Source organism: Anguilla anguilla, chromosome 15 (genome assembly GCF_013347855.1).
Source record: "Anguilla anguilla isolate fAngAng1 chromosome 15, fAngAng1.pri, whole genome shotgun sequence".
Taxonomy (NCBI): Eukaryota; Metazoa; Chordata; class Actinopteri; order Anguilliformes; family Anguillidae; genus Anguilla; species Anguilla anguilla.
The window spans coordinates 2,582,322-2,595,362 of record NC_049215.1 but is presented as its reverse complement, the minus strand read 5'-3'; the positions used below and the strand labels follow the sequence as shown (position 1 = coordinate 2,595,362).

General features: G+C 44.9%; 1 protein-coding gene across 5 annotated transcripts in view; it reads right to left on the bottom strand.

Annotated features, from left to right (window-relative positions):
• slc4a3 (solute carrier family 4 member 3) overlaps positions 1-13,041 on the bottom strand; it is a 75,362-nt gene that overhangs the window by 43,697 nt on the left and 18,624 nt on the right. For all 5 annotated transcript variants that reach the window (XM_035394425.1, XM_035394420.1, XM_035394421.1 and 2 more), the window contains exon 2: positions 11,622-11,802. In XM_035394425.1, coding sequence (XP_035250316.1) covers positions 11,622-11,675 — 54 coding nt within the window. In that variant the 5' untranslated portion in view covers positions 11,676-11,802. The remainder of the gene's footprint in view (positions 1-11,621; positions 11,803-13,041) is intronic.

The window sequence follows — 13,041 nt, the reverse complement described above, 5'->3', positions numbered from 1 at the left end:
AGGAACTCGGCAGCTGTGGCTATGCAGCAGCGGGTAATTAGCAGACGCTTAAACGTGAGGACACATGAAAGTGGGGGCGGGGCACACGAGCTACTTGATTACGGGGAGGAGACGCTTCTCGTCCAACGCGCTCCGGCTCCTCTCAAGCGGATGCAGACGCCACTTCGTTAGCTCGAGCGCTCGCTCCGTCATTCGGCTGACCTCCGGGCTAAACATACTCACCTTCAGAAGCCACCGAACCACAGTCACCTGCGCGGCCATGATTAGCTGCAGACTAGTATGGACAGGACAGAATCCATCCATCCATTATCTATACCTGCTTATCCCAGTCATGGTCACAGGGGGGTGTTGGAGCCTAGCCCAGCTTGCATTGGGCGAGAGGCAGGAATACACCCTGGCTGCCAATCTATCGCAGGGCACGCAAACTATTCTCTCACCATTCACTCACACACTCATACCTGTTTGTTTGACATTGCAAAACACAAAGCACACACACTGTATACCATGAGACTGTGGTGAGAAACAAGCTTTCTAGCATCCAGCTTACAGTATAAAAGTGCCTATTTACTCTGTAATGTGATGTTTCACTAGATAACATTAATGAGCTGCCCAGGACTCATCACTGTACACTGAGTGTGGACAGATAGCAAAGCTCATCTATTTCATGTTCTGCTTAGAGGAGTGAGTATCCTTGTGTGTCTGTGTGTGTGTGTGTGTGTCAGTGTGCGTGTGTGTGTCTGTGTGCATTTGTGTTCGTGTGTATGGGAGCACTGGTGTGTATGTGTGCATGTGTGTGTGTGCATGAATATGTGCATGTTTTGTGTGTGTGCGTGCGTGTGTGTGAGTGTGTGTATGTGTGTGTGTGTGCGTGTGCGGTTGTGTGTGCGCATGCATTTGTGTGTGGGCATGTGTATATGTGCATTTTGTGTGTGTGTGTGTACGTGTGTGTGCATGTGTGTGAGTGCGTGTAAGTGTGTGTGTGTGCGCGCGTGTGTGTGTATGTGTGCATTTTGATGTGTGTGTATGCACGTGTGTGAGTGTGTGTGTATGTGTGAGTGTGTGTGCATGTGTGTGTGTGTGCACGTGTGTATATGTGCATTTTGTGTGTGTGTGTGCGTGTGAATGACTGTGTGTGTGTGCGCAAGTGTGTGTGTGCGCGCCCGTGTGTGTGTGTGCGTCTGTGCGTGTGCGCGCGTGTGTGTGTGTGAGTGTGGGTGTGTGTGTATGCGTGTGTGTGTGTGGGTGTGTGTGAGTGTGTGCGGGTGTGTGTGTGTGTGTGAGTGTGTGTGTGTGTGTGTGTGTGAGTGTGTGCGTGTGTGTGAGTGTGTGCGGGTGTGTGTGTGTGTGTGTGTGCGGGTGTGTGTGAGTGTGTGTGAGTGTGTGCGGGTGTGTGTGAGTGTGTGTGTGTGTGAGTGTGTGTGAGTGTGTGCGGGTGTGTGTGTGTGAGTGTGTGCAGGTGTGTGCGGGCGTGTGTGTGTGTGTGTGGGTGTGTGCGGGTGTGTGTGTGTGTGTGTGTGTGTGAGTGTGTGAGTGTGTGTGAGTGTGTGCGGGTGTGTGTGAGTGTGTGTGTGTGTGTATGCGTGAGTGTGTGAGTGTGTGTGTGTGTGTGTGGGTGTGTGCGGGCGTGTGTGTGTGTGTGTGAGTGTGTGCGTGTGTGTGTGTGTGTGTGGGTGTGTGTGTGTGTGAGTGTGTGCGTGTGTGTGTGTATGCGTGAGTGTGTGCGTGCGTCTTTGAATGCGTGCAGGAACACAGTAATAAGCAGAGGCCGCAGCGCTCTTTGAAAATGCCCTTTATGGCCGTATTTGCCTTGCAGTCACTCATAAATGGAGGTGGGATGAATCAGCGCCTGAGTGTCACGCGGTGGGAGAATGCTTCTCCTTTCACAGGTGCTTATCGCCCCCCCCAGAGCCGCTGAAAGAGGAGTGACGGCCGGGTGGACCGGGCTGATTCTATTCATCCTGCAGGTGAGGCGGACAGGTGATGCTGGCGGGGGAGTCAGCGCAGGCTAACAGGCTAACAGGCGCCTGTGTGCTGTTTGCTCGTTCTCTCTGAACGCCGCAGATTAAACTCCACACGCCACAGCGGCCGGTCGGCAGTACCCTGTGCCCCCGCGGCGTTGGGTCCCGCTCGCCCCAACCCAGAAGCCCCTGCTCCGACAGCCTGAACCCAGCAGCCCTGCTCCACCAGCCCTATCCCATCAGCCCTTACCCAGCACCCCTGCCCTGCCAGGCCCAACCCAGCAACCTTTCTCCACCAGTCCCAACTCAGCAGCCCTATCCCGCCAGACCCATCACAACACCCCTGCCCCACCCAGTGGTAGTGCATGAATAAACTTTATGGTCTGGTATCTGTTAAGGCTCTGTTCTAGTGCATGGATGGGCCCCACGGTCTGGTATCTGTTAAGGCTCTGTTCTAGTGTATGGATGGGCCCCATGGCCTGCTATCTGTTAAGGCTGTGTTCTAGTGCATGGATGGACTCTATGGTCTGGTATGGAATCTGTTTTAGTGCATGGATGGGCTGTATGGTCTGGTATGAAATCTGGTCTAGTACATGGATGGCCTCCATGGTCTGCTGTGGAATTTGTTCTAGTGCATGGATGGGTTCTATGGTCTGGTATGAAATCAGTTCTGGAGCCAGTGCTAACTGTGACCATTCTGCTGTAGCCTCGTCCAGGGAGGGGCCAGACCCACTCTGATTAATGCCACTGATGTTGGGCTGCAGCCGGCTGCTAGGGTGACGTTGCCATGGCAATGCAATCCCAACTGGTGGGGGGGGTATCGGGGGGGGGGTGTCGCAGACCCCCGTTTAAGCTGAAGCGGTTCACACTGGGGACTGAGTCCCATAACGATCACCATGGCAACGGCAGCCTGGTTTTAGGTGGCACCCCCACCTGCGCAAGCTGCATGGGCGACGGGCGACTCCCCTGTACTCCCCAGGAACCTCCTAACTGAGCACAAACATCCCACAATGCATCATTTACTGCTAAAACTACATATCCCAGCTACACTACGGCTCATTGCAACAAACACATAATTTCCTGCTAAAACCAAACATCCTGGCATCCATCAGGGTTTCATTAAACATAATATCCCTGAGCATTTCTAAGCATTTACCAGGTGTGTTTGGCATTTTATCCTATAGGCGGCTTATTGATGGTATGAAGGCATTTGGTTTTCCGATACAAACTACGCAAGTAAACTGAAACACAGGGCTACTGTAACTGCAAAATAATAAGGATCAATAAAAATGCAGTAATACATTTCATTATTTTTATGAGCAATGAAAAACATGAACACTGAACTGAATGGTGTGAATATTGAATAACATTCAAAAATATCCACGGACGCGTGCCCGGATCCATTCATACTACAATGAGGGCAAAGAGATTCGAATCTCTTTGTTGAGGGTCCGCGTCGGTCTGGTGTTCCACGCATGCGCATTTTCCGATCTACGCTCAGAAAATTTTTGTTACGCTGACCTATAAAACGCTATTCCAAAAGCAAAAGTAGACATGCTATACATCGTTAGATAGCTTATACTCTCACCTACTGAATAAATCAATCAAGCCAGACTTTACTAAAAAGGGCAACAACACCGTAAACAACAGGTGTGGTATTACGCACAGCTATTTTTGTACCCAGGCATCACAAATGCGCGTGTATTTCACAAACAGATTGTCTGCTGTATTGGCATATCTTAGGGCTATTTATCTTAGGGTTTATACGGAATACGATTTTTGAGCGGTGAAAGAATATTTTTATGAATGCCCAGCTAGACAATATAAATGTGGGTAATGGCGGATCTCCTCGCACAGCTCTCTTCAAAATAAGCATCCATTAAATTTCATCTGGAGCATGCGCAGTCGGCGCCCTCCGGAGCGGATGACGACACGTGGACGCGGAAAGTATGAAGCACAGTGTGCGCGCAAAAGTTTTTGGGGCCCCCAAATTTTTTTGGGGAACCATTTATTATTATTACACATACAAACATTACCCTAGATTACAAAAAATAATAGTGACAGTGCTGTACTAATCTGGCTAGTATAGGGATATAATGTTGAATGAATGTAATATGTGACTATATTGCAGAGCAGAATGAAGACAGCTAGATGTAGTTAAATAATTAATGTAACTGGTCATGTTACAGTAGAGAAACAGACTAACAGAGTAAATATCTACGTGGTTCAATATAACTGGCTATGCAAACACCAGAATATTACACCAGTTACCAGAATATGTATAAGATATACTGTAACTAAATTAATAAACAAAATACTAGCCATAAATAGCTAGCTAACTACCTAGTTTCTTATCCTATGCAGCTGTGAGTGATGATATGTAATGGCTTTTTTTTTTTTTAAATAATCTTTCTTACTAGCACGTAAACTGGCAAGGCACTGGGCAGGCAAGCTAAAAAGAATATATAGCTAACAACGTTAGCTGGCTTAGCCAGCCGGTTACGTTAGCTTGCTATAGCTAACGTTGTTAGCTAACGTTAGGTGTACTAACGTCACTGAGCTGGCATCACAAATAATTATTTTGCTGACGTTACACTTCTAAATCTGATTTTAGCTCGGTAATAAACTAATTTTAGTTAATCACAATTAGCTGCATGTAGCCAGTATTATCAACCCTGTGCTGCCCGGCACAAACCTGAAGCTAGCTGCTCTGCACTCACCGACTGGGCTGCTGACTGGCTCTCAACATACGCTGTAACGTTAGTTACATTCTCAATCTCATCATTATTCTCCTGAATCTCCTCCTCAACAACCTGCCTCGATATTTTCTTCTGACACTAACGTTACTGAACGAGAAATATTCGGACTCGTCTACAGAACTCTGCGCAGTGCGTATGCGTACGTTTGTCAGACAAGCGGAACTGTCAGTCTGTCATTCAGAACTCTGTGACTGAACTTTGCTGTAGCCTACCAGTGCTAGCCATATAATTGTCTGATTGCAACCTACTGCGCCTACTAGTCGGTTAGGTTACTTACTGCTATTCGAATCTCTTTGGCAACGCCACTGCCTAAAACCCAGAATTTTAATATTGGCTAGGTGACAAGTGACGGCGAAATTATCATAAAGCTAACTGGCATTCAAACCCGGTTTCACAGTGTCTTGGAAAAACGCAATGTCTACACTGCGAGACCGCAACCTTTTAAAACGCAAGACAGAGCTAGATAGATTAATTTGACTGAGTTATGGTTTCATGCAGTTTTCTTAAATAATGTAATGACAAAATCGTTGTTTTCATAGAATTAACGACCAGAGGTTTTTGATTAACAACGGTGGTGCAAAAAGAACTACCAACCAGAGTTTTTGCACATATATAATATATATATATTATTATTATTTTTTTTTTTTAATCCAAGCTTCTAGGTTTTGAATTTGCCATTCCAGGTAGGGCTGCTCAATAATAAACCATATAGAGGATTATCTGGTATTTTTAACGTATTGTCTTAATTTTCATCTCTTTTCTTTAATCATACCCAATGCGTAGTAAACACCCAAACTTCAGAGACCATGTGAAATACTTCTGGAAAAAAACAATACCACTTTTATATATTAAGTGTTTAAATGATATCCACTCAGTGGCCTTGCAGTGTTCATGTGATAGACAAAAACACTTTACTGATTACAAAAAAATAAAGATGATTGTTATGCTTAAAAACATTTCATAATCATTGACATGATTTATCACCCAGGCCTACTTTCAGGCATTAAGTTGTCCTTTCTTTTTTTTAACCATATTTTCAAAAAATTTCCATTATTCCCTGGCCCCTCTTCAATGCATCTGCCAATTTTTTTTCAGTCAAAACAATTCACAAATATTTTAATAAATTATTTTCCCGAGACTCCTGCTATCACTTCACTCACAGGAGCCATTTTTCCCTCTTCATTTAAATATGTAATAATCCATAGCTGTGATTGGCTCTGAATTTTTGCCGACTCCACCCACAAACAGGTTTGAGAAAAGCGGTATGGCGGAACCACGGGGCGTTGTCATGGCGTAAATGTACGGGGCGGAGTCAGACCCAAATTATGAGGACAACCCAGGTCAAGTAGAGGGTCTACCCAGATTTCCTCAAGAATCCTCTTTCATATTTAGGTCAAAGTCCAACTAATGTTTGCTATAATTGCCAAGATATCAAATTTCAACACAAACACAGTGACACAAACAGTACAACAATAGTGACATAAAGCCAAAACCGCTAAATTGCACAAGGTCTACTGCCTGAGAAGAAATAAGAAAAATGGATGAGTTTAGATTACATTGTGCGTGATATCTCCTCTCCTTTTCCCTATACTTAATTTCCTTTACACAGGCACCGACTGAAAAATATTTCCCACAATAATGCATTCCTATGATATTGCATATGAAATTGAAGCCCAGTGGACAAAAAAAATGCATTGCTACTTTTACATCTCAGAAAACATTGGCTATCAATGACAAGTCATTCAGGGTAAATTTATTGGTAAAACACAAATACTTACTGGCTGGGTGTTTGCAGTAGGGGTTTGAATAGATGGAACCGGGCCTGGTTTTAGTACTAACTTGGAGGCAAACCCAGCATTGCGCTCCATCTCATTGAGAATATTGCTTTCAGAGAAATGCCCTGAGTAAACAAACACTTTTCTGCCAAGCTGAGCAGGGGATCTTGCATTAGAAACACACGGCACCCATAGTGTTTTTTTTTACGGCTGGATTCGTAGGGAGCCGGTGTAAAGATTTGTTTTTAAACGTACAGTCTAAAACCGAACAGCTAGCACCAAACAGCTAGCACCATTATAGCCACTGCTCTGTAGTTCAAACAGTGGGCGGTGCCTTGCAGAGGAGTGGCGATATTAAATCAGCAGGTAAAAGATGATTGGTTAACTCGAGCAAAGTCAGTTTTCTATGTGGAAAAGCTCTGTTCAGATTTGCCTATTTCCATAGGGACATTACTAATACATCAACATTTTGAAATGGGGTTTAATTTAAAACAATCTGCCTCAGGTTTACATCACAAATTCTTTATCATATTGAAGCAACTTGCAATTTTTAATATTCATTAAATAAATTAAATAAAATGCCATTAACAACGGTATTACAAAACTGCTACTGTTGCGTGAATTCATGCCAGTGTACCTACACACAAGGTATACCACCCAGCCCTAGGACACACACACACGCGTACACACACATACACACATTTAAAATAACCTTAGAGAATGCAAGGCATCAGTCAGGTGATCAACTACAAACGGGAACCACAAAACAATCAAATTGGCTGTGATTGGCCCCTGAAATCCTGATGTCACAAATGCAGTTTTCAAAAGTGCATGGCTTAAAGCAGGAAACTGTGCTTAAATCTTCCTAATCTAATCCCAGAATGATATTAGAGATCACTCAACAGTTCTGCTCAAACACCGCAGTTCTGCTCAAACTCTGCAGTTCTGCTCAAACACTGCAGTTCTGCTCAAACACCGCAGTTCTGCTCAAACTCTGCAGTTCTGTTCAAACTCTGCAGTTCTGCTCAAACTCTGCAGTTCTGCTCAAACACTGACCAGTGATGCAGACAGACCCAGCTGCCTCACAGACCACAGCTGATTGGCTGGGCTGTAAGACCAGGAGGTCAGAGGGACGGCCTGCATGCGGCTGTTAGACAGGTCATCAGCTTGTTGATGGAAGCTGATTGGAGGACAAACGCTGAACAGCTGACATAGTGAGGAGCCCAGGGCCTGGTACCCCAGTTTAGGGCCACTGGATCCCACCACAGCATGCTCAAACAGGAAGTCCGTAAACAGACCCCACACAGGAAATGACATCACAGAGAGACAGCCTCTTGATAGTCAATAGTGTTGTATAATGTTAAACCAAAGAGCAATTTTATCGCACATGAATTTTATTTTATTGCATCCTTCTGCTTCTGTATCGCAGTAGAAAATACCTCATTCCACCTGCAGTTCAAAAACTCAGCTGCTAGGCCTCTCACCAGAATAAATATCAAATCTCATACAACACCTCTCCCAGCTTCACTGCACAGGGTTCCAGTAGCTTTAAGAATTCATGAAAAAACGTTTTTACTTACCACTTTTAAGGTAAGGCTAGATATTGCCCCAGAATACATTTCTGATCTCATAAAAGCTTACACCCCACCGCATTAGACCCCCAACATAAACCCTCCTCACTGTCCCAACCACGCATTTCAAAGCAAGTCTGGAAAAGTACTCCGCAGCAAGGGTTCCAATTTTCTGGAATAACTGGCCAGATTTATCAGGGACTTAAGTCTCATTTTAAACTTCCACTTTTCTACATCAAACTTACGTAACTATCTTATCTGCATTACTATTTTCCTCTTTGGTGTTTTATTTGGTTAACTTATAGTTTTGTAGTATAAACCCCTTTCTGTGCAAAAAAGAAATTCACTCAACAAAGAGTTATTAAGCATTACTGTTTCAATTATCTATCATTGTCTTTAATGTGACTCCCATAATAAAAAACAGAAATAAAAACAAGGACTGACATTTCGTAAATGGCTGCTAACCCATAATGTGCCCGTTACCACGGGTAACCACAGAACGCCAGGGCTCACCTGTACTGTCAGTGCTCAGGGCAGCCAATCAAGACAACCGAACAGAAAACAAAGGCAGCGATCCATCACAGCAACAATGTGCTCAACACGCGGCCTGTCTGTTCATATCTGCAGTACAGAGGCTGCATTTTCTCTCAGCCATCGATCCGCACTGCTTCATTAATCATGCTAATGCTTGGTACTGCACAGCACCCATTACCAGCATCTCCTTTCCCTGAACATCAGCCCAATCCGTCTTTAAGGGCCCTGAACATCTGCCTGATCTGTCTTTAAGTTCCCTCAACATCAGCCCAATCCATCTGTACTTAAAGTTGAAGTAGTATAGATGGTTTGATGTTACTGTGTTTATCTGATAAATCATGGACTGGAGTCATACTAAACATACAGCACATGCTATCACATTAACGTACGCATTTTATTAACCTAAGCATTATAGGGGCTTAAAACTGAATCAACCATATAGAAATACATAAAAATGTTTCAAAGAGAAGCAACAGGGGGACAGCAAGCATTGGACTAGGAGAGATACAAACAGAAACCAGCAAACAGCAAATCCTAACCAGACTCAAAAAGGCCTGTGTGTCCATGTAGGGCATGTTTAAATTAAGTGCCATAATCTTTTATTTATGGGCACGCAAGTACATTCCCATCCTACTAAGACCCAGCCATTGCTTTTTGTCTCCTGTAGGGGACATGTGTCTCTGGTTGTAATCACTAGAACCATATATTACATTATGCTGAAACCTGTTGGTCTGAGTAGAGGACATAAATATATAGTAATACTATTTTTGAAAATATTTTCAGTGCAACATGTTTTTGTCATCCAAGACACTTGTGTTATTTAAACTTCTTCTGCCGAGCGTCAGGAGAATATGTCTGATAAGAATGGCAAGCTCTCTTCCTCTGCTGTCCATTTGAATTACTCTCTGTGAAGCGGTAAGGTTTGCCAGACCCACAGGCAGTCCTTGCATCGCCTGGCAGATGGAAAGCAGGAAAAGGCGGGAAACGCAGAGAGACTCTCACTCCTGTCCTTCCAGAGCTCCACTGTTTCGCTGAGAGACAGGCACAAAACCACCGAGGAGCTCGCGAAGAAGCCCACTATCAGCAATACGGCCCCAGATGACAGGGTGTCGTTCAGGGCACACAACTGTCAAAGGCCTTTTATTATTCCTGTAAAACGGAAATAGAAATAATCCTGAACAGAAATCATGTTACTTCAAATGATATTTTAGCTACAGAACACTTGGCCTAGTTTACTTCACAGTCTCACAATGGGGTTAGTACTGTGCTATTTGTTATTTCTTCTCTTTGGCTCAGTTAAGTCGCTGATAATATATCCCCATTCAGTCGCTGAAAGTCACATTGTGTTGATTTGAATGAGGTTTGAATATTGTTTAGTCAAATATTCACCCGGAGGCAACAAAAATGTTCTCTTCCAGCCTCCCTCCCTCCCATCAGTGTGCTCTCTGTGTAAATTTAGTGGGGGAGGGATGAGCAAATCACAGCGAGCCAGGCTGTTTTTGACTGCAGCCAATCATGCGCTGTCCTCCCATGGGCCAGCCTTGCCCGTCTCCGGGGCTAGAAGTAGACAGCCTTGGAAACACCGGTGGGACTTTGTGTTAATGTTTACACTCAGCTGAACCTGATACACAGAACAGCCCACGGTGACCGCAGGGGACATGATACGTGGAACGGCCCACAGCAAACAAAGCACATCGGATACACGGAACAGAACACATTTACAGCGAACAAAGTGGATCTGATGTGGGGAGCATTACACAGCAAACAAAGGGGATCCCCGCTACAGCAGCACTATCCTGCTGTATCTGGGAGTCGAACCTGCAGCCCTGCAGGGACAAGCCCAGTTTCCTAAGCATTACTCCACATTGCTGCCTATATCACTATCTCCTCCTCAGAGACCTGGCTCTGAATAGTCTGTAAGGGCCACTCAGCTCATAGTCTGGAGCTGGGCTTTACCAGGGACTGACGCCCACTGACACACCCCACAAGCAGGCCTTTCAATCCCCTTGAAACAGCAACGTCTTTAGGGGGATGTGTCACGGACACGCCTACCGCTGACATCAGCAGCAGCGCAGGGGCCGAACCTTGTCTACTCGACTGAGCGATTGACAGATCACTCCTTCACCATCCACACGATCCCATGTTCTATCTATCCCAAGCCATTCTGGGCACCCCACCGTTCTCCAGTCAGCCTGAAGCAGAGGGCTCCCAGCTGGGGAGGGGGGTGGGTTCAGACAGAGGCCCCCTCCTGTGCATCACCTGCTCTGACTTTTCCCTCAGCCTGCCACACCTCATCTGCATGCATGACCTGTGCCACCGCCACAGTCATCCACTTCACATTGTTACCGCGACTCGCGCTCCTGTCGTAACGTATCAGTGCAATTAGAGCCCGTTAGTTAGCCGGGACCTCGTGTAGGAGGAAACAGGAAACGGGACCGGCCGGCCTTTAGAAAGAGCAGGACGGGCCGTAAGAGCTGATGGCGGGCTGGCGGGATGGTGGGATGGCAGGTTGGCGGGAAGGCGGGGGGGGCAGGTCCGTTACTCTCGGGCTCCCGCGCGCACGCTGAGCCGAGAGACGTCGCCGCGCGGTGCCAACGCAGCCGGAGGAGCCGGCCCATCTGCGCCCGTCTCCGCGCGCGCCGGCTAGCGCACCGCCGGCGCGCCGCCAGCGTCACTGGGACCCGCGCCGCACGGGCGGCTGCCAGACATCAGCCGGCGGTTGCTAAGGTCGCCTTAGCAACCCCCTCTAATTAGGGATGATTGATTCACTGCGAATTATCAAGACGACACCAACGCCACTTCCCCTTTGACCCTGTCTGTTTAAAATACCGCTAACCCCGCCAGCTCCAGTTAATTCGTTTGTGTGGCAGAAGTCACCGTGTGTTATTCCCAGGGGGGGGGGGGCGGGGGGACGCAGGATGCCGGTATCTCAGGAGAGGCGGGTAGGTGCTCTCTCTCTCCCCAAGGGAAGTCACCCAGGTGAGGTGGAGCGAGACAAGAGGGCGGGGCGGGCGTGTCTCCTACCTGATGCAGGTTGATCAGCACGTCTGTCTCGGGGGCATGACCTCCTGTCGCCATGGGGACACAGGAGGGCAGCAGCGGGAGGGGAGAGGGAGGGGGAGAGGGAGGGGGGAGGGGCACGCGTCCCGGATCAGCCCTTCTCTTTGACAGCTGGAGTTCCAGTCAGCCTGTGGGGTGGCATAACCTGTGCGGACAAAGAACAGACCCACAGATAATGGCCTCAGTGCTAAATCTGTACCCATTACACGACACTACACATTATATTACACAAGCTAACATTACATTACATTACACTAAACTACATTACATTACACTATCCAACATTACACTAAACTACATTACATTACACTATCCAACATTACATTACACTAAACTACATTACATTGCACTATCCAACATTACACTAAACTACATTACATTGCACTATCCAACATTACATTACACTAAACTACATTACATTAGATTACACTAAAATACATTACATTACACTATCCAACATTACATTACACTAAACTACATTACATTACACTATCCAACATTACATTAGATTACACTAAAATACACTGCATTACACTATCCAACATTACACTAAACTACATTACATTACACTATCCAACATTACATTAGATTACACTAAACTACATTACATTACACTATCCAACATTACATTCCACTAAACTACATTACATTACACTATGCAACGTTACATTACATTACACTAAACTACATTACATTACACTATCCAACATTACATTAGATTACACTAAAATACATTACATTACACTATCCAACATTACATTACACTAAACTACATTACATTACACCATCCAACATTACATTAGATTACACTAAAATACATTGCATTACACTATCCAACATTACACTAAACTACATTACATTACACTATCCAACATTACATTAGATTACACTAAACTACATTACATTACACTATCCAACATTACATTCCACTAAACTACATTACATTACACTATGCAACGTTACATTACATTACACTAAACTACATTACATTACACTATGCAACGTTACATTAGATTACACTAAACTACATTCATTACACTATCCAACATTACACTAAACTACATTACATTATATTACACTAAACTACATTACATTACACTATCCAACATTACATTACACTAAACTACATTACATTACACTATCCAACCTTACATTACACTAAACTACATTACATTACACTATCCAACATTACATTAGATTACACTAAATTACACTACATTACACTATCCAACATTACATTACACTAAACTACATTACATTACACTATCCAACATTACATTAGATTACACTAAACTACACTACATTACACTATCCAACATTACATTACACTAAACTACATTACATTACACTATCCAACATTACATTAGATTACACTAAACTACAC